The sequence below is a fragment of the Callithrix jacchus genome, chromosome 5 (genome assembly GCF_049354715.1).
Source record: "Callithrix jacchus isolate 240 chromosome 5, calJac240_pri, whole genome shotgun sequence".
Lineage (NCBI taxonomy): Eukaryota > Metazoa > Chordata > Mammalia > Primates > Cebidae > Callithrix > Callithrix jacchus.
In genome coordinates, this window is record NC_133506.1 from 32033270 (window position 1) to 32060427 (window position 27158).

Sequence of the window (27158 nt, forward strand, 5' to 3'; positions counted from 1 at the left end):
GGAGAGCGAGGCTGTTCCAACAGCATCTCTTGGGCTCCAAGACCCAAGACAACCAGATAAAGAATAAAACCAAGCAACCAAGCATAAGTGAAGGTTTGCACACCCCGCCCTAGGCACTCCCTGTACCTGGGGAGCCCTGCAGGCACTCCCACCGGGTGCCTGGAAGCTGATTCAAACCCTGCCTGCATGCCCTACTGGGGTGAGCCTGCAATCTGGCAGTCAGTGTAGCAGCACCTGGTTTCTCTTTTCATTTTATACACAAGTAAGGTAACACTGAAAACAACTTCCAATGCCATTTATGCAGTTTGCCAATATTGGCACTTGGTCGACCACACCCATACATTCTGATTTTAGGGCCCAGCCCTAGAGGCAGTGTGACGGGCAGTCACAGCAGAGCAGCCAAGGCCCTACCTTCCAGCACGCTCACCCAAAGGTTGCCCAACAAAAGGCAGGACATCGTGGCTCACTCCTGCTATCCCAACACTTTGGGAGGCCAAGGTGGGAGGCTGGTTTGAGCCTAGGAGTTCAAGACCAGCCCGGGCAACATAGGGAGACTTCATTTCTACAGAAAACAAAAATTAGCTGGGCATGGTGGTGGCATGCACTTGCAGTCTCAGGAGGCTAAAGGGGGAGGATTGTTTGAGCCCAGGAGATCGAGGCTGCAATGAGCTGTGACCGCACGACTGCTCTCCAGCCTGGGCAACAGAGCAGGAGGACCCTCACACAGAAACAGCCCAGCAATGGTTAACTCTCAAGCTGTGAGTCTGGTGACTCCCTTCACTTTCTGCCCTGGAAGGAAAAGCTCAGGGAACAGATGTGGGTGCCGCCTGCACTCACCTTGTAAAGCTCCACGCGGTGGTCACCTCCTCTGGAGAAGGAAACAGGACGTGGCATGAGTGCATCTTCTCAGAGTTGGGCCCCAGGTTAACTCGTCCTCTGTACCCCAAACCAGGGAGGGGCTGATGAAAGAGGGCGACCTCCTCCTTGGGTCCCCCTAAGTGGCCCCACACTCGCCTGTGGCAATGCTGTGCTAAGGAGCAGATGGTCTTAGCACTTTGGGGGACATTTCTTAATGACTGCTTTTATTTTTCAGTAGGTAACGCACACCTACAACCCCAAACTAGAAAGACACTGAAGGAAATCCAGCAAGGCTTCATCCACCCCACCCCATCTCCTCCCGGCTTACCTGTGCCAGGGATCCCCTGTGTGGGCAGAGGGTGAGCCCCAAGGGACCTGTGAGGGCACTTTCTGCCCTCACTTCTCACTCCATGCATCTCAGCTGACCTTCAGAACTCTGCTTACCCGCGCTGCCCTGGCCTCATCTCCTGGTCATCTCTGCTGTTTCCCACCTGCCACTGACTTCCATTTGTTCCCGTGACCACCCTGCCGTACAGCCTTTCACAGGTATGTGATCTGCACATGGGATATGCTCCTAGAATCTCCTCACAGAGACCCTCAAGTGCCGGAACAGTCGCCTCCCACCAGCTACAGCTTCAACGTGCATGTCACCACTGAGACTGAGCCCGTTCGGCGCATACACCCAGTTTGTGCTTCCTCATCTGAGGCCTATTTAGGCTTCCTTCCTGCTTTCTTTCCAGCTGTTGGCCAGCTGTTACCCTGGACTGACCCCACAGCAGGGACAAGGGCCACCTGGGAGGAAGGGGGTCCCACTCCACACTCTCCATACTCCCCAGCTGTGCTCCTCCTTCCTCAGGAATGGTCTCACCATTTCAGGTATGGGGTCATGAGTGTTGCTGGTGGGAGACCAGCATGAGATGAAGGAGAAAGCCAAAAGTACAGAAACAAAAATATAAAGGGTCAGGGTGTTCCAGACCAGCCTGGCCGACATGGTGAAACCGGTCTGTACTAAAAATACAAAAACTAGCTGGGCATAGTGGCGGGTGCCTGTAATCCCAGCTACTCGGGAGGCTGAGGCAGGAGAAGCACTTGAACCAGGGAGGCAGAGGGTGCAGTGAGCCGAGATCGGGCCATTGCACTCCAGCCTAGGCAACAAGAGTAAGACTCCATCTCAAAAAATAAATATAAATAAATAAAGGAATGAGTTTCAAGACAAGGAGGAAACACTGTGAAATAATTTCAGTTATCATTGCAGAGTTCACAGTGGCTAAGTTTCTGCAATTTCCTACATTAAGCAATAAGGAACAGTTGCTGGGAATCCAGGGGGTTTGGACCTCAGGAAAACCTGGTGGTGGATCCTGCAGACCAGTGAAACCCCACTGGGGAGGCACAGGACAAGGAAAGCAGGCAACGTGGGGGTGGTAGGGCCTGCAGCCAGGCGGTCTCTGCAAGAGTTGGGGGGCAGCAACCCTTGGAAGTCAGAGCATCTCTTCCGAACCTCAAGTTACAGGCAGGTTTCTTTTTAACCACATGACGAGCACTGCAGAACTGAACCTTATTCATAGCCAACCACAGTTCCCTAATTTATAAAACAATGCTGCAACAGCTGTTTGTAGTCGTCTGCTCTTTGAAAAGCAGAAGAGAAACCCCTTGCAGCTTGTCCCAGACAAAGAAGAAAGCAAACTGTGCAGGACAAGCCTGATTCAGGAGCTGCCCACGCTGTCCCTGGCACAGAAACCGCCTCACAGGCCATGCCACTGGGCTCTTTCAGCAATGCCCTCTGCACAGCTCCGCCATGCAGACACCCACTTAGGCCTGCTTTTCCCTCTAGAAGGGCCCAGCATGGCTCTCCTTGCTGGCTCTGCTGTAAAATGTTTGCCCCCAGTCCTGACACACCCTGGTGCCACACTGGCCCTTGCCCCAGCCTAAAGTGGCCCTGTCTCCATGCTGGGTCTGCCTCTGCGCTGGCTCCTGGCTGCCTCTTTCACACATGAAGACCGTTGTGGTTCTCAAACAATGTTTAGTTCAAAAATGCATCCATCCCCATCTGCTCCCCGCCCTGCCACCCCGCATCCATGCTGGGCTCTCCCAAAGAGGTTCTTCTGAACAGCAATCACATGGTGTGAAAGGAGCACCAGGCTGCCTTTAAGGCAGGGAGAGCAACTTTTGTGCAGCCAGTAGAAAGGACTAGCCGTTAGACTCACTCAGGAAAAGCATCTGAAATAAAACCGGGCAGGGTTGATCAACCAAATAGTGCATGTACTTCACCAGCAGTCCATTAGGGTGAACACGGGGCTCACAGCCGGAAGCAGAGATCACACTGTAGGGCGGCCTGCAAGGACCCCAGCACCTGCTGCCTTCAGCCTTTCCCTCCCGTCCCTTCTCAGCACCTGCCACCTTTTTTCCAGGAAGTGTGCCTTCTCCTCCAGGGCTGCCCTGGCTCCAGCCTCACCTGTCTGTACCCTGGAGCTATCTTACAGGTAACAAAGATCTGCCTGCCACTTCAGGCCACATGACACATATGGAGAAAACCAGCTGCCAGTGAGCTGGAGATACCCATTCCCAAGGGCCCAAGGCAGCCACAGCCAAGTGCCATCATGACCCATCCTCAGAGGGACCCCAAAGCCCTCATTCTCTGAGAAACCCTGCTCCCCAAATCACATACCAGTGGATGGTGTGCCCTTTGAGATTACAACAGGGAGAAAAAAAAATGTCCCTCTGGCCGGGGAGCTTGGCCTAGACTCAGCCTCCTCCATCTCAACCCAGGCTGGAGCTCCAGATAAGGGGCATCTGCACACAGCTTCCCATGCTTGGTCTCCAAGGTGCACATCCCTGCTGGCCTCAGCCTGTGGGAACACTGCTTCGTGTAAAGTTCACCTAAACTCTGCCTTCCCCCAATCCTGTAAGAACTCTGCCTTTCCCTTTGTTGCTGGGAGTCTCTCCCTCATTGCAGTGGGTCAGTAGACCCGATTTTGTGGGACCTCAGGTTTGCTCTTGCTGGTTTCCAGCAGACTGGGCCAGGACATTCCCACTCTAAAAAGGAACCGTGCTCCACAACGAAGATGGGCTCTCTTCCTCACCTGGTACCTGCGTTCCCATGCAGGTACAGAATGATAGGGTGGCTGGAAGCCAAAGCATCCTCGTACCACATCTGGTCTTTGCCTTGGGCGTTCTTCCACCAGACAGCAGGAACAGTGTGCCTGGGGACAGAAACAGAGGGGAGCACAGGATCAGATGCTCCTTCTGTCCTCATCCTGGTGTCTGCCTGTGGTATTACTTAATCAGCTCAAGTCCGACATCAGGAAGCTGCAGACCCCATCTAACTACAGGGGTACAGATGGGGGCGGGTGGTAGAAAACTATCCTGTCACTAGAATCAATAACCACAGAACTGCAGGCTGTGTGGATGGCACTGACAGCTTTAGCAGGAGTGTCCCCCTGATTGCCAGACAAGCCTCTTCTGGGCCACAAAGGCTTCCACTGCGGCAGTCACCACTGGGGCCTGGCAGAGAAGCAGCACTTAGTCCATCCTGAGTAACAGTGCTTTCCTCATACCTATCCCACATCCCAGTTAACCCCATGCTTAAACTGTCCACAGCTTAACTCATAATGAATTTCAAACAGTACACGCCATCACATGTGCTCATTCAGCAAAACCGATGCTTGTGAGCCAGACTAGAAACCGGGCCATCACAGACGCCATTTCTAATGTTGAGCAGGCAGGCACCTTCCCGGCCTGCTCACAGTCCACGCCTGGTCAGGCACTCCGAAGCCATTGGTCTATCTGGCCAAACCCTTCTTCAGAGAGATACTAAGGTTAGTTTTAACTCAGGCCAAGTCGAACACTGTTAATCACTGGGGAGGGTCCAAAAAAATAGCTTTTCTGTAAAGCTTATTCAAATTCATTCTGGCTACCGTGACAAGAATCTTAAAAAAATTAATGGCCAACTTCTTATTGTCTAGATCTTAAGCTTCAGCGTCTCATTTCTTTTCTTTTTGAGATGAAGTTTTGCTCTTGTTGCCCAGGCTGGAGTGCAGTGCACAATCTTGGCTCACTGCAACCTCCACCTCCCAGGTTCAAGCGATTCTCCTGCCTAAGTCTCCTGAGTACCTGGGATTACAGGCGTGTGCCACCACGTCCAGCTGATTTCTTGTACTTTTAGTAGAGACAGAGTTTCTCCATGTTGGTCAGGCTAGTCTTGAACTCCCAAACTCAGGTGATCCACCCACCTCAGCCTCCCAAAGTGCTGAGATTACAGGCGTGAGCCACTGCGCCCGGACTCTGCGCTTCAGCATCTCACTTCTAATGTCTCTCTGATCTGTTCAAGAGGATCACATTTTGGGGTGGATCTAATCAGTATGATCATCACTCCCATACAGTTATAAACCTGAGAGATAGGATGGCACATTTTGAAGGTGCTGGGAGCTGATGTGCTTCCAGTAGCCAGCCCACCCCAAACCTGGGCTCCTAATGAAGAGCCAGGAAGCTCCCAGCCAGCAGAGGACCCATTCCTTGGCCTCCCCTCTCAGCAGACAGGCGATGGCCAGGCACCACTAGGTTTGGCCCCCAGGCTTCACTCTAGGCTTAGAGGCCCTCCTTTCAGGAAGCTAGTGGGACGGTCTGATGAAGTGATGGTGGAGGCAGTTGGTGAGCTGGGCCTGCTGTTGCCTGAGGGTCTACTGTCATTGTGACTGCAAAGAGCATGGAAGTGGACAGCAGCCACATCCAACACACAGCTGGCTGTCACTGCCTTGAGACTTGGCATCACTAAACAAAACCTTTCTGGGTAACTGAAAATGTATGCAGGTGTTGTGAGTACTTCCAGCCTAAGTCTCACCACCATAAACACCCTCCTGCAACAGGACAGGCTCGTATTAACCAGGAGGAAGGCTAACCAAGTCCCACTCAGCAGCTCTGTGCAAAACAGGTCATGCTTCAGACAGAAACCTGAAGATGCCCACAGACATACATTGGTCAGTAAATGCTGGAGTGAATCAAATCAGAAAATGATGAAAGACTTTAATCCCAGCACCAACTACTAAGAACAAAAACCTCCCTTCTCATTTTATGTTCTTTACCAAGGACCACTGTTAGAAATGTCTGAATGTTCTCTCATCCACACTGGGAAGCTACTCACAGCATTTCATTTAGAAGCTTCTCACATACACAGTGATTTCTGAGACAGCGGAAAGGGACATTATGGCTACTGAAAAATAAACTCAGCTAGATAAAGAGGCTGTGATTCGGGCTAGCTTCTCAGAGAAAAAAAGGAAAGGCCACCGTGAGGTTGCTCAGTTTTAATTCAGTTGTTCAGAAGCACAACTTGTGTAGAGAAGACAACATTAAAATGTATTCCAAGGAGAAACAAAGAAGCCACAAGACTTAGGCTCAATGTAAATTTATGGCTTAAAAAAGTAAATACTTAGAAGACAACCGACACCATCACCATCGGCTGGTGAGAAGCTATATGTGAAAAGAAATCGAGCTGTTTTAAGTATCTAGATGTTCAGTTCTTGGAAAAGATATGTTCAAACCAGTGTTTGCAATTCTTCCCTTATATTCTCTTTCTTTCGTTTCCTTTTTCTTTTTTTTTTTTTTTTTTTGAGACAAGCTTTGCTCTGTCATCTGTCACCCACACTGGAGTGCAGTGGCATGAACTCAGCTCACTGCAACCTCTGCCTCCTGGGGTCAAGTGATTCTCCTGCCTCAGCGTCCCAAGAAGCTGGGATTACAGGCGTGCACCACCACGCCTAGCTAATTTCTGTAGTTTTAGAAGAGGCAGAGTTTCACCATGTAGCCCAGGCTGGTCTCGAACTCCTGGCCTCAAGTGATCCATCCGACTCGGCCTCCCAAAGTGCTGGGATTACAGGTGTGAGCCACTGTGCCTGGCCTCTTATAGCCTGTTTCTAGCTTCTTTTTTTGCTTTTTGTTTTTCCTAAAAACAAGGCTCTCTAGAAATAATAATCTATTCACAAAGCCTTTGCTGTTTTGAAAGCCTCGGAACAGAGTTTAAAGTTATTTCATCCCTCAATCTTACGATCAAATTTACTAAGGTCTTCCCTTTAGAAAAGAAAGAGGTAAAGATAAAAATGAACATTTCAGAGGCCACTGCCAGAGACAGTACCAGCTCAGTCAAGTAGGGCCTTTTCCTGCTGCTGGAGGGGCTACAGAGCTTACTGGCACTCACCAGACTCCAACGGACACATCTTCCTCTGGCTGCAGGTAGTAGTTACACGTGTGATTCAAACCTTGATCCTGTGGTTTTTTCAAGTCAATGAAATAGGGAACCCTCACTGTAGGAAACAAAGAGATGGAAATTAGCATCACTGGCAGTAGATGAATACACACACACACACACACACACACACACACAGACATGCACACAGACATACACACACACATGCACACAAACATGCATACACACACGTGCACACATATGCATCCACATGTGCCCACATACACACAAATCCACAGGTGCACACCCACAAACACACACTGCAGAAGCTCTCAGAAACCACCAAGTTATTTTCCTGTGCAATCCTGCAATCATGCCAGACCTACAGGCCCAGCCTCAGGAGAGTAGGGGCCGAGGCCAGTGTGGGCAGGGACAGATACTGCAGTGAGGGTAAGGTCTGTGTAGAGACTGGATCGCTAAGGTCTAAGGTTATTCAAGGTGTGAGGAGATGCAAATGAGCGAAGGGAAGATCCCCAACAGGTCTGAAGGATAGGCCGGCCAGGAGGGAGGCTGGGGAGGCAGAGCCTGCGAAAAACACAGGTGAGCCTGGTGCCGGGTGGAGCGGGAAGGACAGCAGGAAAGGGGATGGTGCTGCAGGACCTAATGACTAACTGAATGTTGGGTGGCAAAACAGGTAAAGAGGATTCCAAAGTTTCTAGGACTGATGCCTAACACAGAGAAGACAGCAGAAGGTGAGGTGTGGGAGCAACGAGAGGGGTGAATCCACGGGACCCATGCAGAGCAGAGTGAAATCAGTGCAATGGCCCGGCAGAAATCATGCATTAATCAGGTCATCTGCCAGTAGGGCAGTGAGTGAATTAGCCAGCACCCCAAACTGTGGAAGACTATGGGGCCCTTAGACCTGGAGGATCCTCTAGGACCTGTGGCCACGAGAGCAGGAAGGTCACCATGGGTGTGGGTGCGGGAGTGGTATCCCCAATTTGTTATTGTAAAAACGTGCAAACGAAAACCCCCATGTCTGGCTAGGAGGAAACAGAGAAAGAAGCCAGGTTGCTCGCACAGCTTCGAAGTGTGTGTGGGGAGAATGGGAGCAATTTTTTCCTTATATATACCATTGTACCCGTTTTTTTCTTTTTCTTTCTTTTTTTTTTTTTTAGCTCGTTGCCCAGGCTAGAGTACAATGGCACGATCTTGGCTCCTGGGTTCAAGCAATTCTCCTGCCTCAGCCTCCCAAGTAGCTGGGATTACAGGTATGTGCCACCATACCCTGCTAAGTTTGTATTTTTAGTAGAGACGGAGTTTCTCCATATTGATCAGGCTGGTCTCGAACTCCCAATCTCAGGTGATCTGCCCGTCTCGACCTCCCAAAGTGCTGGGATTACAGGTGTAAGACACCATGCCCAGACCACTGTTGTACTCTTACTGCTTTTGCTGAACACAACTTTAAAGTAAGTTTAACAGAAAAATGAAAAATTTAAAATAAACCCATAAACCCTGAGGTGGGATTTGCCTGCCTTATAAAATGGCAACTCCCAAAAACAGACAGTGACAGAGAGCAGTGTGGGCCTGGCTTCTCTTCAGCTATCTCTGGTGGACAGGGGTTGCATGAAGAATCTCCCACGTCCATGTGGCACGCTGGACATCTAGCCTCACTTCCTCAAATGTCACCAGGCTGGGCACACAAGGACATGGGGACACACACTCCTTCCCAGAAACTCCCTGAGTGCCTGCGACCACATGGGAAGACAGTTCATCCCACCAGGGCTGCAGGTCATACCCCACCTTCTTAATCCATCTCTTCCCCAGGAAGCAGATACACCTTCAAAACTTTAATAAGAAATTTCTCTCAAAAGAAAAGTGGCAGGCTGGATGTGGTGGCTCATACCTGTAATCCTAGCATTTTGGGAGGCCAAGGCAGGTGGGACCTGAGGTCAGGAGTTCGAGATCAGCCTGGCCAACATGGCAAAACCATGTCTCTGCTAAAAATAGAAAAATCAGCTGGGCGTGGTGGCTTGCACCTGTAATCCCAGCTACCTGGGAGGCTGAGGCAGGAGAATTGCTTGAACCCTGGGGGGCGGAGGCTGCAGTGAGCCAAGATCACGCCACTTCACTCAGCGTGGGCAAAAGAGCAAGACTTCATCTCAAAAAAAAAAAAGAAAGAAAAAAGAAATTCAACAGCCTCTTCTGCAACAGGACACAATTGAAGAAATTGGTCATTTTACCAAAGCTTTGACTGGAATGGGGTGCTTTCCTTCAAGGAGGCAAACTTGACTTGTGGAGCCAATAAAAGCTCCGTGGATTAAACTGGTCAGTCCCTGTACAGGGTTCCTAAACTGTGAGAAAGAATGTCACTTTCTAACAGGTCCAGGAGCCCCAAGTTATTTTAGGACTTCACGAGGAGAGGTATTTGAGGGTACAAAACCGTGGTTAAAGTCAGCTTTTAAAAAGTCTTAACTGAGGGCCAGTGCGGTGGCTCACGCCTGTAATCCCAGCACTTTGGGAGGCCGAGGCAGGTAGATCACGAGGTCAAGAGATCGAGACCATCCTGGTCAATAAGGTGAAACCCCGTCTCTACTAAAAATACAAAAAATTGCTGGGCATGGTGGCGCGTGCCTGTAATCCCAGCTACTCGGGAGGCTGAGGCAGGAGAATTGCCTGAACCCAGGAGGCGGAGGTTGCGGTGAGCCGAGATCGTGCCATTGCACTCCAGCCTGGGCAACAAGAGCGAAACTCCGTCTCAAAAAAAAAAAAAAAAGGCTTAACTGAGATTCCTTATGGAATAGAGTTCTATCAAAGCCAATTTAAAAAGCCTATGTAAAAACTAATTATTTGTGTTGTACTTTATGCAAATAATCAGGCCAAGTATAATAAGGCTAAAGTTTATTTTGCAAACAAATCAGTCCTTTAATGATTTGTCTTTTAATAAAAATGGGGACTGGAGAGAGAAAAATTATGCTTTAGAAAAACCACTATAGCATAACTGTTGTCAGCTATTCTTGCATTTTTCCTGCAGTTTGAACTAGATCTTTTTTTTTTTTTTTTGAGACGGAGTTTCGCTCTTGTTACCCAGGCTGGAGTGCAATGGCGCGATCTCGGCTCACCACAACCTCCGCCTCCTGGGTTCAGGCAATTCTCCTGTCTCAGCCTCCCGAGTAGCTGGGATTACAGGCACGTGCCACCATGCCCAGCTAATTTTTTGTATCTTTAGTAGAGACAGGGTTTCATCATGTTGACCAGGATGGTCTCGATCTCTTGACCTCGTGATCCACCCACCTCGGCCTCCCAAAGTGCTGGGATCACAGGTGTGAGCCACCGCGCCCGGCCTGAACTAGATCTTAAATTCTTTGTGGGCTACGAGTCACCAAACTAACGCATTCAAATCTTTACTTTTAAAACTGGGAATTGTACTCCTTACCCTAGTACCCGTTATTTACCTTACAGTACACTGTTTCCTTAAATGCAGTGCTAACACTATAGGTGACAATACAAATCCCTGGAAACCCTGCCAGGCCTGTGTGAGTGTGCTCAGAGAGCTGCAAAGTGATTCCATTTCTCTCACCTTGGGGTAAACAACTACCCTCACTACACAACCCTGGCCAGCAGGAAGAAGTCAGAGCTGTCTTTGCCCTTTCTCCATCTTCATTAGCCAGCACTTTAAGATTAAGGTGTTATGAGACCCAAAGGGGGCCAGGTGTGGTGGCTCATGCTTGTAATCCCAGCACTTTGGGAGGCTGAGGTGGGTGGATCACAAGGTCAGGAGTCAGAGGCCAACACAGTGAAACTCCATCTCTACTAAAACTATAAAAATTAGCCAGGTGTGGTGGCACATGCCTGTAGTCCCAGCTACTCGGGAGCCTAAGGCAAGAGAATTGCTTGAACCTGGGAGGTGGAGGTTGCAGTAAGCCGAGATTGTGCCACTTGCTCTCTAGCCTGGGTGACAGAGCAAGACTCCGTCTAAAAAAAAACAAAGAAAAAGAAAAACCTAAAGAGAGGGATTGAAACCACGACTGCAAAATTATAACCGAGACAGTGAAAGCGATCTGATGTAACTGGCGCCCTCTTGCTTCTGGCCTCCACGCTGTCCTTGGCATTCCTGGGCACATTCTGGCCTCTACGCTGTCCTCGGGCATTCCTGGGCACATTCTAGCCTCCACGCTGTCCTTCGCATTCCTGGGCATATTCTAGCCTCCACGCTGTCCTCGGGCATTCCTGCGCACATTCTAGCCTCCACGCTGTCCTTGGCATTCCTGGGCACAGGCTGACCTAACTTTGGGAGGAACTTAGTTTATAGTTTAAAACAAAGATGGCATCCCTTTCTGGAAACAAACCCTTCTCACCTGGGGACGAGACTACTTTTGTAGGACTAACATTTTAGCCACAAGATTGGAAATTATGGTTTAAGAGTCATGCAGCTGGAGGCTACAAGACTGACCCTCCCCAAAATGCTCCTGGTGATAAAATCACTACTGCAGAACCTAAGACCAGTGCTTGAGATATTTTACAGACCCTGCACTTGATGGATCAGCTGGCACCACCCAGATCAACAAACTGGCTCATCTGATCTTGTGGCCTCCCCGCAACCTAGGAACTGACTAAGCACAAGACAGTTTAGACTCCCTATGAATTCACCTCTGACCTGACCATCAGCACTTCCAGCTCACTGGCTTCCCTGCACCCACCAAGTTGTCCCTAAAAACTCTGATCCCTGAATGCTATGGGAGACTGATTTGAGTAATAATAAAAGTCTGATCTCCAGGAAAAAAAAAGAACACAGCCATACAAGACTTCAGATTTTATTTTGGCAATGGGACCTGGAGGAGGCTCCTGAGCAGAGGGAGTGACTAGAAATGAGTTCACTTCAGACTCCAGGGCCTCCCCCTGCCGCCTCCATCCTGGGACTTCACCACACACTTCTGGAGCCTGAGAGCTGCAGCCCAAGGTGCCAAGTCTGTCATCTGGCAGCTGGGAGCGTGGTGGCTTCCTCAACACAACTCTGAATATCCGCGCCTAAAGCCCACTGTCCGTCCCACACCCAGACCCACTCAGCCAATCCTGCCTCTGACGCTGGAACCAGCCCTGTCTCTGCCAGATGGGAGTGGGTGTCCTTGAGGGCTGAAGACACTGGGCATCCACCAGCTCCGCCTCAGGCCTCACTCAGTTCTGCGTCTGGAGAAGGAGGCCAAGCTCTTGGAATACAAACTGTCCAAGAGTTCTGAGGGCATTCCCTGGCCACTGAAGTGTTTGACAAGGATTAGCAGCTAATCCAGAAACCTTCCAAGCCCAAGAAATCTAAGAACTAGGAAGACAAATTCTATTCTAGGATGGCCTCATTCCAGGAAGCTGGTCTTCCAGTTCACTTTTACTCATTTTAGAAACAACCATGAAAAAAAGGCACAGTGACTGCTCTGAAGTCCCCCAGACGCTGCCTGGGCACTTTCCCTTCCTCCAACCAGCATCATGTGGCATGGGAGGCATGGGGCTTGGTCAGTCCCAGGGATCACACACTCCCAGAGTGGGTGGCTACAGGACACCTGGCCAGTATTACTCCACCCTGCCCAGGCCTCTGCTTCATCCACAGACCTGGGGTGGGGACAGACTGCTCAGCCCCATGGCAGCCCCACGGGAATGGCCCAGGTGGTGGGCCCCTTTGCCTAGTGCCACTGAGGTCCAGCTCTCTCATGGCTCCCTCTCATGGGCTCTTCTGAACTGGGAGCCCCTCAGGCAGGCCCCAGACCCGTGGGCAAGCAAGGCCCACAGAGCTGCTGGGACTGAGGCCTCTGACTCTGCTTCCCCCGATTTTCACTGTCTACCCCTCTGGTAATGTCATCACGTACCAGCAACCCAAACATCAACAGCCGTGATGGAGAAAGGATCCTGTACGCATGGGCACCGTGGAGAGTGAGGGAGTGAGAATGTGAGTGAATAAAAAACGACCTGCTCTGTCATACTTCTTTTATCTGCAAAATACTTCTTGGGGGAAAGGCTGAAACTACTGAGCTATGACGGACATCTTTGAGTACCGAGGGTTTTAAGCAGGGCTAAGTCTCATTCTAATCACTGTGAGTGACAGACAACCTTGATACCAGCAGCCATAAGAGGTGTGGTGTCAATAAGGGAAGGCCAAAACTGGTTATTTGGGTTTTATCAAATTCCAATTACTTGATGCAGGTTACAGGGCCTTACGTGTGAAAAAAAGGGGATAAGAGAAGAAAGATAACAGGAGTTAACAGGGATTGCTCAGGGTAAGAAAAAAAAGGAGGCTGGCCCTTTGCTTTAAAAACAAATGCATTATAATAGATCTGACCTATTTCCAAAAAAGCCCTCCCTGGCTTCTGAACCAAGACATGCCTCTCACCAGGAGACGCCTTCTTGACCCAAAGGCAAACAAGGCTGGGAAGATGTTCTAGGCTTCATAAATGCTGGGTCTCACCAAACATCTTTTGGATGGAATCAGACTGTGAATACAAGTATTGAAAAGTACACATATTTATGTGTATGTAAACAGACACACAGAAAAAAGGCCAGTAGGAAATAAAGTACAGTGTTAAGGATTTTCTCAGAGTAATGTTCATTTTCTTATTTATGCTATTCAGGGTTTTTTAGCTAATTCTTTTGTTTTTAGAATAATCAAGTACGTTTTGCTTATGAAAATTTATTTAAAGTAGAGTAATGCCTTAATTCATAGGTGCTATGCATTTTTAAAAGCTTACTTATCTTATTTATAAATTTGGTTTCAGATAGATTTGCTGTGAAGTTAAGAATACTTTAACCATGTTCTGGGGCCCAAGAGATTGCTACTCTTCCTGTAATACTGAACGAATGCCCTGGTCACGCTTCTCGTCTGGAGACAAGAGCAGAGCCCCCTCCGCAGGGCCACGCCACAGACCCCGACTTCCTCAGCGGGGGACACAGACACAGACCTGTAAACCTTGGATGCTCATTACAACTGAAAAACCAACAAACCCCATGCTGCTCCTCCTCCCTCCCAAAGGGACAGAGATCCACACTTGGGAGGGCCCTACATGCTGACATGACACACCGTGGCTTTCTGGGGAGGACAGCGGAGCCTGGGAACTGGCACTGCTCATCATGGAGCAGCGGAGGAGTGGGGTGTGGGCGGGGCTAGGCAGATGGCCGGGGGTGAGGCAGAAGAAATGTCCAATCGCTGCTCCCAGGCACACTGTTCCTTGGTGCTAGATCTTTGGTCAGCTTTTCAAAAGAGGCAGGAAACACAGCTCTTTATCACACTGACAAGTAAACATTTCTTTCAAAATACCACTGGGCTGGGTGCAGCGGCTCACACCTGTAATCCCAGCATTTGAGAGGCCAAGGCAGGAGAATTGTTTAAGCCCAGAAGTTTCAGGCCAGCCTGGACAATATGGCGAAAGCCCATGTCTACTAAAAATACAAAAAATTAGCCAGATGTCATGGTGGTAGGTGCCTGCAGTCCCAACGACTCAGGAGGCTGAGGTGGGAGGGTCACCTGAACCTGGGAGGTCGAGGCTGCAGTGAGCCGTGATCACACTCCTGCAGTCCAGCTGGGGCAACAGGGCCAGGCCCCATCTCAAAACAAAACAAAACAAAACGCTGCTGTAGGCTCTCCTACTCCAGTGTGGGAGACAGATGGAAGGAAATCATTAAGGATGGGTACCTTGGGAGGCTCAGCCTCCCTCACCTGAGCCCAGCCCTCCTTTCCCATGCCATGGGTCTGGACCAGGAGAACCCAAAGTTCTCCCTCAGAGCAGCCACCACCTCCTTAGGAAACTCACAGAGCAAAACCTGTAGGCTGTGTGTCTACAGTAGCCCAACAATTAAGCTAAAGAAAATCTACTCAATTTGAACATTTGCTGGGGGTCCATAGTGTGCCAGGCCACGCAGGGCAATGCACCCCACACATCCTCCCTTCAAGAACCAGCTCACGTGCCCAGCAGCAAAGGCACCTGCCCAAAGAGGCCGGCAAAGGATGAAAAGCCGTGAGGGTCCAGTCTGAGGTCTGCTGATGGTGACTCTGCAGCCCCATAGCTTCGTGTTTATACCTAAGCCCCAAATTCTTCCTGGGCTGTACTGTATATATTTAAAGAACATTAAAGTCAGAAAAACAAAACTCTCATCATTCTAGTATGTTGTTAGTTTCATTTTGAGTTTGTGCTTCTCACAAGTGGCAAAACTTGGAGATGAAAAATTCCTAGAAGTTTAACTACCTTTCCATTAGAAAAATCAAATGCTTCTTGTACACTACATATGTTTTACAGTTATTTTGAGATATCCAAATTAAAAAAACCTCAAATTTACAAAGTATTAAATACGGGTCTTACAATTTCTGTTCTTCCTACCAGCATAAAAACAAACAAAAACAGAAATTCCTTTTTAGCAAGTCATTGCCTAAGTTTCTGTGATTAAGTCTACCATAGACTGAACACCCAAACTCGTAAGCCCAGATGCCTTTAGAAGAAGTCTGGAGCTTCTCAGCACCTCCTGTTTTCCTCCGTGGCCTCCTCCTCTCCGTCTCCCTCCACCAGTTCACAGCTGCTGCCTCAGCAACATCAGGCCCAGCTTTCTGAGCCTCAAACTCCCGAACATACAAGGCCACACTCACTATGTGTAAACCAATCTGGCTACAGAGTGAGCCCCGAGCTCCTGCCTCCTCCTGTTCTAATGCCGTCCACACCTGCTTCTCAGGTTGTCCTTCACAGAACACCCACTGTGTGCGAGCCCCATTGTTCTCAAGCCCGGAACCCACAGATGCAGCCCCTTCCTTGGAGCCTCACTTGTAGGACTGTTCCCAGGGCCATGTGCCCAGAGCCTCCGCCTTTGACCTCCTGGGCCTGACACTTCTGTACCTTTCTCCTCCCGCATCTCCAAAAGTATATACACAGCGTGAAAAAACACACAAGGTCCAAGTTCACTCAAGACTACAATACCTACAAGGCCAGCACAAAATTCTACAGAAACCAAAGTACTGCATATCTGGATTTTTAAGGGTATAAAAAACTATTTTTTTTAAGAAAGAAAAAAGGCCTCATTTTTTAAAAGGTATTATATTTTTCAGTGGTCATCTTTTCCAAGGACAGCTAGGCTCCTAGAATGCACAACTGACAAGGAATCTCCAACCTGACGGCTTCAGCTGACCTCCCACGTTGTCAACGTTTTTACTACCTCAGCTGAAGAAAGACACACTGAAGAAAGATTGCCCCCAGTGCAATCTTCTGTGGATGCAAATCCAGCACTGCAGAGCAACGCTAGCACAGAAACTCCTCCAGCTGGGAGGAGACACAGGGACCTTTCTCGGTAATAAAAGTGTTCTATTTCTCAATCTGGGTGGTAGCTTTACCTATTTCTCTCTAAAGATATAAACTGTACACTTAAGATCTGTACCCTTCACTGTAGGTAAACTAAATCTCCATGAAAGTAAAGAGACTCCCACCAATATCAGACATCATCATGGAAATGAACCCTTACTGAAATTAAAGGAAAAACGGACACATAGAACTTACCGAAATTCAAGAAAATCAGTTTGGCCTGTATTCCAGGACACAGTTTGATGAGAAATGGAATGGCAATGTACAACCCCAAAACACAGAGAAGTATCTTCCTCAGGCGCAACCACAGGCCCTTTCGCCTGCAAGAAAAAAGCAATGAATAGGTCAAAAGGCAGAGGTGCCATTTTGCTGTCGTCTGTTGAGAGTGCTATCAAAATCTCTAAACAAGCTCCACAAGTAGTTTTTTTTTTTCACAAGGATACTTAATTAGCCTCCAGTTACAAAATTAGCCTCCCACCTGCCTTTGCTAAAGTAATTATCTTAGATAAGTCTTTTAATTTGAGCTTAGAACTCTACTGGGGGTAAGAGGAATTTCTTTTCTTAAAAGACAAAGAAATAGCTAATGATTTCTTCATTCGCCCTTGCAGAAGAATCCAGCAGAGAGCAGACCCCGCAAGTGCCCCCTACCTGACATCAGACCCCAGCTGTAACCTCATATCAGGAAAGAGCGGCCTTCTGGGGCCTCCTGGTCAGTCTTCAGTGAGACAACTGCAGGCAGGCAGAGGTTACTCAGTAGCTCCTAATAGGAAGCCCATAGAGCAAGGACATCAACAGAACCTGCCTGACCAGGTCCTCAGAGAGCAGGAGGCTCAGCACTGGCACGGTGTGTCCTTAGATTTATGCCTGGATGAGCCCCTCAGTATCCACTCAACAGAGGATCCTTCTCCAGGCCCCTCAAGCCAGGGCACCAGCCCAGGGTCTCATGACCCTCCTCCTCTAATTCTGCTCCAGCTCCAGAGTTCTTATTTTGTCCCCAGTTCCCTTTCAAAAATACCTTAACTCAGTGATTCTCAAACTCGTTGGTCTCAGGACTTCTCTATAAAATTGAGGACCCTATAGAGCTTCTGCTAAAAGAGCTGCTTCTTTAACTCATATGACAGACAGTCATAAACAGTTTATATTTATAATAATCTGTCATATGAGAAGTTAAAAATAAGACATTTTAAAATGTCTATTAATTCATCTAGTCATAAAAATCCATTACATGTTGTTATGAATAATATTTGTTATGAAAAATAATTTTCCAATACAAAAAACTTTTAATGGGAAGAAAAAAAATTAAACAGTTTTAGTGAGAAGAGTGGCATTAACATTTTTATAAATTTCTCTAAGCCAGAAAGCTTAACAGAAAGATGGAGTCTCCTATCTGCATTCAATCTGCTATGAATCCACATATCACTTATCAGCTGGAAAACCTCACCGCACACCCATGAGAGGAGGGTGAAAACAGGCAAATCACACCTTGGTGTTATTATGGAAATTAGTCTGACCTTACAGACCCTCTGCAAGGATCAGGAGTGCCAAGGGCACACCTGGAGGACCACTGCTCTAACTTACCAGAGGAGTCTAAACCTAGCGGAACCAGCTATCTCTGGATGATTTCCAAAAAAATATTTAAGGGTTTTTTGTTGTTGTTGTTTTGTTTTGAGACAAAGTCTTGCTGTGTTGCCAGGCTGGAGTGCAGTGGCGTGATCTCGGCTCACTGCAACCTCCACCTCCCTGGTTCAAGTGATTCTCCTGCCTCAGCCTCCCAGGTAGGTAGAACTACGAGCGTGGGCCACCACGCTCAGCTAATTTTTGTATTTTTAGTAGAGATGGGGTTTCACCACATTTGACCAGGATGGTCTCAAACTCTTGACCTCGTTATCCACCCGCCTTGGCCTCCTAAAGTGCTGGGTTTAAGATGTAAGCCATCGCGCCAGGCCTTAAGGTGGTTTTAAAACCATATATTGAACTGCTGATACAAGCAACAATACAGGTGAATCTCAAAAGGACTGTTAAATAAGACACCCACAAAAGACTGTATATTATATAATTCCATTTGTCTACAATTCTAGAAAATGTAAAAGTATAAGGACAGAAAAACAGAACAGAGAGAGGTTGCCAAGGGCTGGGGGTGGAGCAGGAGGTTGATCGCAAGGGCCAGGAGAGGATCTTGGAGTGACGGAACATTCTGCACCTTGATGAGGCTGTGGTTACATAATGGCATGCATTTGTCAAGACTCACTGAACTGTACGCTTAGAATCTATGAACTTTCCTATATATAAATAATCTCGCCGGGCGTGGTGACTTATGCCTGTAATCCCAGCACTTTGGGAGGCCGAGGCAGGGGGATCTCGAGCTCAGGAGCTTGAGACCAGCCTAACCAACATGGTGAAACCCCGTCTTCAACAATAAAAATAAATAAATAATCTCAATAAAACTGATGTAAATAACAAGTTAATAAAGCTGACATAAACACCTCAATAAAGCTGATGAATGACATGCACATCTGATAATGTAACTCATTCATTCATTCACCTGGTTCATTCAGGGATCATCATTGAGCGCCTGGCACTCTGAGGTGGTGGACAGTCAGGTTGGCAAAGGATGGCGCCCACACTTGCGCTGTGCTCACAGCCCAGTGGGCCATAGCACGCTGGATGACAGGTACCTGCTGCTGGCGATACTGCCCAGGGTGATCTGAGCTAGCGGGGCTACCCAGGACAAGGCCACTGGTCTGACACAGTAAGTTAGGAATACAAGAGTTAACTAGATGATGGGAAGAACAGTTTAAAATGGCATCTTAAATGTCATACATGATCTAGCTTTTCAATGAGGTATATTAATCACAATATTGAGATTCAAAGTGCCAGTTCTTAAGTCTGGTTCAACATCTAACCCATCACTTACTAGCTGTGCTATCTTGAGCAAGTTATTTAACCTCTCTGAGCCTTGTTTTCCTTAATCCTTGGTGGGGATGATAATGGTACCTCCTCTGTGGGGTTCCTGGAAGGATTACACACAATAACACATGTGGCCTGCACATGTGAGTCCTTGCACCAAATCTGCAATATATCTTAGCTTCCATGACCTACTCTTTATTCTCCTTAAAGAAAAGAGCAGGATCTGACACAGCTAATGGCCCTGGCAGGGAGAAACTGGGTATAATGTGAGAGGTTAGAAGAGTACCAGAAAGATTCAGGACATTATCCTGAGAGAAAATGAAAAGCCCATAAAAAGAAAAAAGCCTGAAATCAACTGTGCCACCACTCCAATGCCTGGCGCCTATGCTTGGATTGCTCTGGCACCTGCAGTTACTTCTGTCTCCCTCCCACGATCTGCTTACTCAGCCTGCAGCACCTGCACAGACCTCGTGCCTTACTGTAAGGTGTCAGGTGATTTGCAATTTTGTGCCTCGAGAAAGGAAAGCCTATGTCCACACAAAGACTTGTTCAAAAATGTTCACAGCTTCAGCCTGGGCAACAAGAGCAAAACTCCATCTCAAAAACAAACGAACAACAACAGCAAAAAAACCACAAACGTTCACAGCTTTACTCACAGCAGCGGTAAAGGGAAACAACCCAAATGGCCATCTGAGTGAATAGACAAACCACGGTATGCCCTCAGAATGGAATACAATGTGGCAACACAACGGAATAAACTATTGATACATGCAACCATGTAGATGAATCTCTTTTTTTTAATTTCTTTTTCTTTTCTTTTATTATTATTTTTTTTTTTTAGGAAACAAGATGAATCTCAAAATAATTATGCTGAGCAAGAGAAACCACGTGAAAGACGGCCAGGTCACTGACAGATGTTCACTGATATGATTTCACTAAAAGTGATGATCTCTATTCATCAGCAGAAACAACACAAACGCACCACATCTCAGTGCACTTCACTTCAGTGCACTTTGCAGATACCAAATGTTTTAACAAATTCAGGGTTTGTGGCAACTCTGCATTGAGCAGGTCTGTCCGTGCCATTTTTCCAACATTCCAACAGCATGTGACTTTGTATCTCTGGGTGAGCATTCTTTACCAGTAAGGTTTCTTTTTGTTGTTGTTTGTTCGTTTTGAGATGGGGTCTCGTTCTATCACCCAAACTGAAGTGCAGTGGTATAACTATAGCTCACTGTAGACTCAACCTCCCGAGTCCAAGCCGTCCTCCCACCTTGGCCTCCCTAGGTAGCTCGGACCACAAGCATGTGCCACCATACCCAGCCAGGCTTATTTTTTATTTTGTCGAGACAAGGTCTCCCTATGTTGCCCAGGCTGGTCTTGAACTCCTGGTCTCAAGTGATCCTACCACCTTGGCTCTCAAAGGGTTGGGGTTATGGGTATGAGCCACAACCTCCCAGACTCAAGTGATCCTCCCACCTCAGCCCCTGAGTAGCTGGGGCTGTTATAGGCACGTGCCACTATATCCAGCTATTTTTTAATTTTATGTAGAGACAGTGTCTCCCTATGTTGCCCAGGCCAGTCTTGAACTCCTGGGCTCAAGCAATCCACCCACCTCAGCCTCTCATGGTATTGGGATTATAAGTGTGAGCCACCACACCTGGTCTAAAGTATTTTTAAGTTAAGGTATGTACACTGGTTTTTAGACAAAACTCACAAAAGAAATAGATAATCTGAACATACCTGTTTGTTAAATAAACAGAATCACTAATTAACAACCTTTCAAAACAGAAGTCACTGGGCCCAGATGAGTTCACTGGGGAATTCTACCAAACATTTAAGGAAGAGATTATACCAGTTCTCTAGAATCTCTTCCAGAAGACAGAAGAGTTAAATCTCTTTTTAACTTATCCTATAAGGTCAGCATTACCCTAAAGCAGTCAAAGACATTACAAAAAAGAAGACTAAGATGAGCCTAGTGGTGTGTGCCTGTAATCATACCCATTCAGGAGGCTGAGGCAGGAGGACGGTTTCACCCCAGGAGTTCAAGGCCAGGCTGGGCAAGATCTCTAAAAACAGAAAGAGGCTGGGCATGGTGGCTCATGCCTATAATCCCAGCAGTTTGGGAGGCCGAGGCGGGTAGATGACCCAAGATCAGGAGTTGAAGACCACCTGGCCAACATGGCGAAACTCTGTCTCTACTAAAACTACAACAGTTAGCTGGGCATGGTGGCAGATGCCCATAATCCTAGCTACTTCGGAAGCTGAGGCAAGAGAATCTTGAACCTGGGAGGTGGAGGTTGCAGTGGGCTGAGATCATGCCACTGGACTCCAGCCTGGGTGACAGAACAAGACTCCATCTCAAAAAAATAAAATAAAAATAAAGAAAGAAAACCAAAAACCAATACATACCCCCATGAACATAGATGCAAAAACCCTCTAAAAATATTAGCAAAGGAAATCTAACAATGTATAAGAAGAATTATACATGATGGCCAAGTGGGATTTGTCCCAGGTATGCAAGGCTAGTTCAACATATGAAAATCAATTAATGTAATACATCATATCAACAGGCTAAAAAAGAAAAATCACATGATCATACAAATAGATGCACGAAGAGCATCTGACAGAATCAACACCTATTCATAATAAAAAGCCTCAGCATATGAGGAACTTCCTCAATTTGATAATATCTATGAAAAACCTATAGTCAACATCTCACTTAATTATGAAAACTTCAAGCTTTCCTGCTAAGATTAGAAACAAAGCAAGATTACACAATAAGACAGGAAAAGGAAATAATAAGTATAGAAACTGGAGAAGAAGGCTGGGCACGGTGGCTCACGCCTGTAATACCAGCACATTGGGAGGCCGAGGCGGGTGGATCACGAGGTCAAGAGATCGAGACCATCCTGGTCAACATGGTGAAACCCCGTCTCTACTAAAGATACAAAAATTTAGCTGGGCATGGTGGCGCGTGCCTGTAATCCCAGCTACTCAGGAGGCTGAGGCAGGAGAATTGCCTGAACCCAGGAGGCGGAGGTTGCAGTGAGCCGGGATCACGCCATTGCACTCCAGCCTGGGTAACAAGAACGAAACTCCAACAAGGAAGGAAGGAAGGAAGGAGGGAAGGAGGGAAGGAGGGAAGGAGGGAAGGAGGGAAGGAGGGAGGGAGGGAGGGAAGGAAGGAAGGAAGGAAGGAAGGAAGGAAGGAAGGAAGGAAGGAAGGAAGGAAAGAAGGAAGGAAGGAAGGAAAGAAACTGGAGAAGAAAAAATAAAATTGATTACAGGTCACATGACTATCTATGCAGAAGACCTAAAACCTGGAATAAGTGATTACAGCAAGGGTCCAGGATACAAGGTTAATATACATAAGTCAATAGTTTTCATATATACCAGCAAGGTGAATACTGCTAATGTAAATATTTCCGTTTACATTAGGAACCCCCAAAATGAACCACTCAGGTACAAACCTAACAAAATATGTACAAAATCTAAATGAGGAAAACTACAAAACTCTGATGAAACACATAAGGAAGAACTAAATAAAGAGGTATTACATTAATTCCAAGTTCTCTAAGTATAAAACATAAAAATAAAGAGATATTCCATCTTCATGGATAGGAAGGCCCAATATTGTCAATATGCCAGTTCTTCCCAACTTCATAGATTCAATATAATCCCAATTAAATCCCAGCAAGTTATTTCCTGGACATTGAAAAACTGATCCTAAAGAACAAACATGGACAACTGACACGATCTGGCTTGAATGTTTACAGTAAGTCACAGCAATCAAGACAGTGGAGTAGCGTAAAAATGCAAATAGACGAAAGAGCCTAGAAATAGACCCACATAACTATAGTCAACCAATCTGTGACAAAGGAGCAAGGGCAATACAACGGAGCAAAGATGATCTTTTCCATAAGTGTTGCTGTAACAACTGTACATTCATATATGCAAACAAATGAACGAAGCTATGGACCTGATACCCTTCACAAAAATAAAACTCAAAATGGGTCATAGACCTAAATGTAAAAACAGAAAACTATAAAAATCCTAGGAGATAACAGAGAAAAAAAATTAGGTGAACTTGGTATAATGACGCCTTTTTAGAAACAAAACCACCAAGGTATGATCCATGAAAGAAATATTAATAAGCTAGGCTTCATTAAAATTAAAAACTTCTCTGTGAAAGACATGTCAAAAGAATGAGAAGATAAGCTACAGACGGGGAAAAAAATATTGACAAAAGTACATCTGATGGGCCAGGCACAGTGGCTCATGCCTGTAATCCCAGCACTTTGGGAAGCCAAGGCGGGAGGATCACAAGGTCAGGAGTTCGAGATCAGCCTGGCCAACATGGTGAAACCCCATCTCTACTAAAAATACAAAAAAATTAGACCTACTGGTGTGCACCTGTAATCCCAACTACTTGGGAGGCTAAGGCAGGAGAATTGCTTGAACCCAGGAGGCGGAGGTTGCCGTGAGCCGAGACTGTGCCACAGCACTCCAGCCTGGGTAACAGAGCAAGACTCTGTCTCAAAAAAAAAAAAAAAAACGGTGTTCACATCATATGTAATCAGAGAAAAGCAAATGAAAACAACAAGATCCCACTACACACTATTAGAATGGCCAAAATGCAAAACACTGATAACACTAAATGCTAGGAGAATGCGGAAGAACAGGAATTCTCATTCATTTCTAGTGGGAATGCAAGCATGGTACAGTCACTTGGGAAGACAGTTTGGCAAGTTCTCACAAATCTAAAACATACTCTTACCATATAATCCAGCAATCAGGCTCCTTGGTACTTATTCAAATAAATGGAAAATATGTGTCCACACAAAACAGACATTTACAGCAGCTTCATTAATAACCGCCAAGATTTTGAAACAACCAAGATGTCCTTTGATAGGTGAATGGATAAACTGGTACATTCAGACAACGGAATATTATTCAGTGGTGAACAGAAATCAGCAACCAAGCCATCAAAAGAACACAGCAGAAACTTAATACTACTTCGTGATGCTTATTACTAAGTGAAAGAAGCTCATCTCAAAGGGCTACATACTATATGATTCCAACTACATGACATTCTGTAAACAGTAAAACTACAGAGATGGCAAAAAGATTAGTGGTAATCCGGGGATGGGGTAGGGAGGGATAACAGGCAGAACACAGATTTTTAGGGCAGTGAAACTCTTATGTATGATACAACAATGGTAAATAAGTACTACATTTGTCAAAATCCCACAAAATGTACAAGAGTGAACACTACTTAATTGCAAACTATGGATTCTGGGTGATGATGTACCACACCCCAAATCCACAGTGTGCATTAAGTATGGTTCACCCTTGATACAACATACCACTGTGGTGCAGGACACGGATAGTGGGGCATACCATGTGTGGAAGGGCAGGGCAGGAGTGTACGGGAAATTCTGTACTTTCCACTCAGTTTTGCTGCAGACCTAAAACTGCTCTGAAAAATAAAGCTTACTAATTTTTTCTTTTTCTTTTTTTTTTTTTGAGACGAAGTCTTGCTCTGTTGCCCAGGCTGGAGTGCAGTGGCGATCTTGTCTCACTGCAATCTCCACCTCCCGGGTTCAAGCTGTTCTCTTGCCTTGGCCTCCCAAGTAGCTGGGACTATAGGTAGGTGCAAGCCACCATGCCCAGCTGATTTTTTATATTTTGAGTAGAGATGAGGTTTCGCCATGTTAGCCAGGATGGTCCCAAACTCCTGACCTTGAGTGACCCAATCAAAAGCGCTGGGATTACAGGCTTGAGCCACCATGCCCAGCCCCAATTTTTTAAAATGTCAACAACAACAAAATGTTACTCATAGTTGTCAAGTGTCTTTGGACTCCACAAGAAACCTGAAGCACAGGGTAAGAGATGAGGGTGGTGCAAGAATGGCAGTTAGTGTTTAGAGAGTTTAGATAGAAACAAAAGTAAATATTACATGAAGAAATGCACAGAACCAGAAAGAGAATACTACCAAATTTTGAAACCTTCACAGCCTACATATTAGAAGTTTTATATCATTTTTTTTTTTTTTTTTTTTTGAGACGGAGTTTCGCTCGTTACCCAGGCTGGAGTGCAATGGCGCAATCTCAGCTCACCGCAACCTCCGCCTCCTGGGTTCAGGCAATTCTCCTGCCTCAGCCTCCGAGGAGCTGGGATTACAGGCACGCGCCACCATGCCCAGCTAATTTTTTGTATTTTTAGTAGAGACAGGGTTTCACCATGTTGACCAGGATGGTCTCGATCTCTTGACCTCATGATCCACCTGCCTCGGCCTCCCAAAGTGCTGGGATTACAGGCTTGAGCCACCGTGCCTGGCCTTTATTCTTTTAATACCTAAGAGTATAAGTTCCCATAATAAAATTTACTTTTTCTATATTCTATTTCAATCAGTGTATGGTCAAGGATAAATCTCGGCCAGGTGTGGTGGTTCATGCCTGTAATCCCTGCACCTTATATATTTCTAGGAATTTGTCCATTTAATTTAACTAATTCAGTAGCATATAGATGCTCACAGTGTATCCTCATGATTCTGTTTACTTCCATAAAGTCAGTGGTAATGTCCTCACTTTCATTACTGATTTTATTTGCATTTCTCTTCTTTCTTGGTCAGCCTAGTTAAAAGCTTATCAATTTTGTTTATCTTTTAAACTACCCAACTTTTGGTTTTATTAATTTTTCTCTATTGCTTCTCTACTCTTTATTTCACTAATTCCTGCTCTACTATTTATTAATTTCTTCCTTCTGCTTGTGTTAGGTTTCTTCTTTTCCCATTATCTTTTTTTTTTTTAGACACAGTTTCACTCTTGTTGCCCAGGCTGGAGTGCAATGACACGATCTTGGCTCACTGCAACCTCCACCTTCTGAGTTCAAGCGATTCTCCTGCCTTAGCCTCCTGAGTAGGTGGGATTACAGGCATGCATGCGCCAGCACGCCTGGCTAATTTCGTATATTTAGTAGACACGAGGCTTCTCCATGTTGGTCAGGCTGGTCTCGAACTCCCAACCTCAGGTGATCTGCCCACCTCATACTCCCAAAGTGCTGAGATTACAGGCATGAGTCACTTCACCTGGCTTCTTTTCCCAGTATCTTAAGGTGAAAGGTTAGCTTAGTGATTTGAAATTTTTTTTGAGACAGAGTTTCACCCTTGTTACCCAGGCTGGAATGCAATGGCGCGACCTCGGCTCACCGCAATCTCCGCCTCCTGGGTTCAACTACTCCTGCCTCAGCCTCCTGAGTAGTTGGGACTACAGGCACGCACCACCATGCCCAGCTAATTTTTGTATTTTTAGTAGAGACGGGGTTTCACCATGTCGACCAGGATGGTCTCGATCTCTTGACCTCGTGATCCACTCGACTCGGCCTCCCAAAATGCTGGGATTATAGGCATGAGCCACTGTGCCTGGCCGAGAACTTTTTAAAATATAGGTATTTCCCCCTATAAATTTCTCTTTAAGTACTGCTTTAACTATATTCCATACGTTTTATTATATTGTATCTTCATTTTCATTCCTCTCAAAGCATTTCATAATTTCCCTTGTGTTTTTTCTTCTACCTAATGGTTATAAGAAATCTATTCTCATGAAATTATTGATGTAAGCTGCTAGCAGTGATACTGAGAAGCTGGAACTTCTCTACTGAACAGTATCTAAAGCTTCTTTTGATCAATACTCACCAAAATGATTTTAGTATTCTGAATGGGCTAAAACTTACAATGTGAAACACATTGTCCTAAAATAATCTCAACATGGGGCACAGCAGAAGTGAGGAAAGACTAACGGGAAACCATATAAGTAAAAGTGGTCCTAAAGAACGGAAGAGGACATCTTACATAATAATGCAAACTTAGATTCCCCCAGGGACCACACAGGAAA

The 27158-nt window shown here is 46.5% G+C and overlaps 1 protein-coding gene across 5 annotated transcripts in view; it reads right to left on the reverse strand.

The window, feature by feature from the left end:
- ABHD12 (abhydrolase domain containing 12, lysophospholipase) overlaps positions 1-27158 on the reverse strand; it is an 83404-nt gene that overhangs the window by 13559 nt on the left and 42687 nt on the right. For 4 of the 5 annotated variants that reach the window (XM_002747526.7, XM_017972021.4, XM_035298525.3 and 1 more), the window contains 4 exons: positions 16549-16673; positions 7046-7151; positions 3939-4058; positions 838-868 (listed from right to left, as the gene is read on the reverse strand). In XM_002747526.7, the coding sequence (XP_002747572.3) occupies positions 838-868; positions 3939-4058; positions 7046-7151; positions 16549-16673 (382 nt within the window). The remainder of the gene's footprint in view (positions 1-837; positions 869-3938; positions 4059-7045; positions 7152-16548; positions 16674-27158) is intronic. The other variant, XM_054255317.2, reaches the window with a different exon arrangement.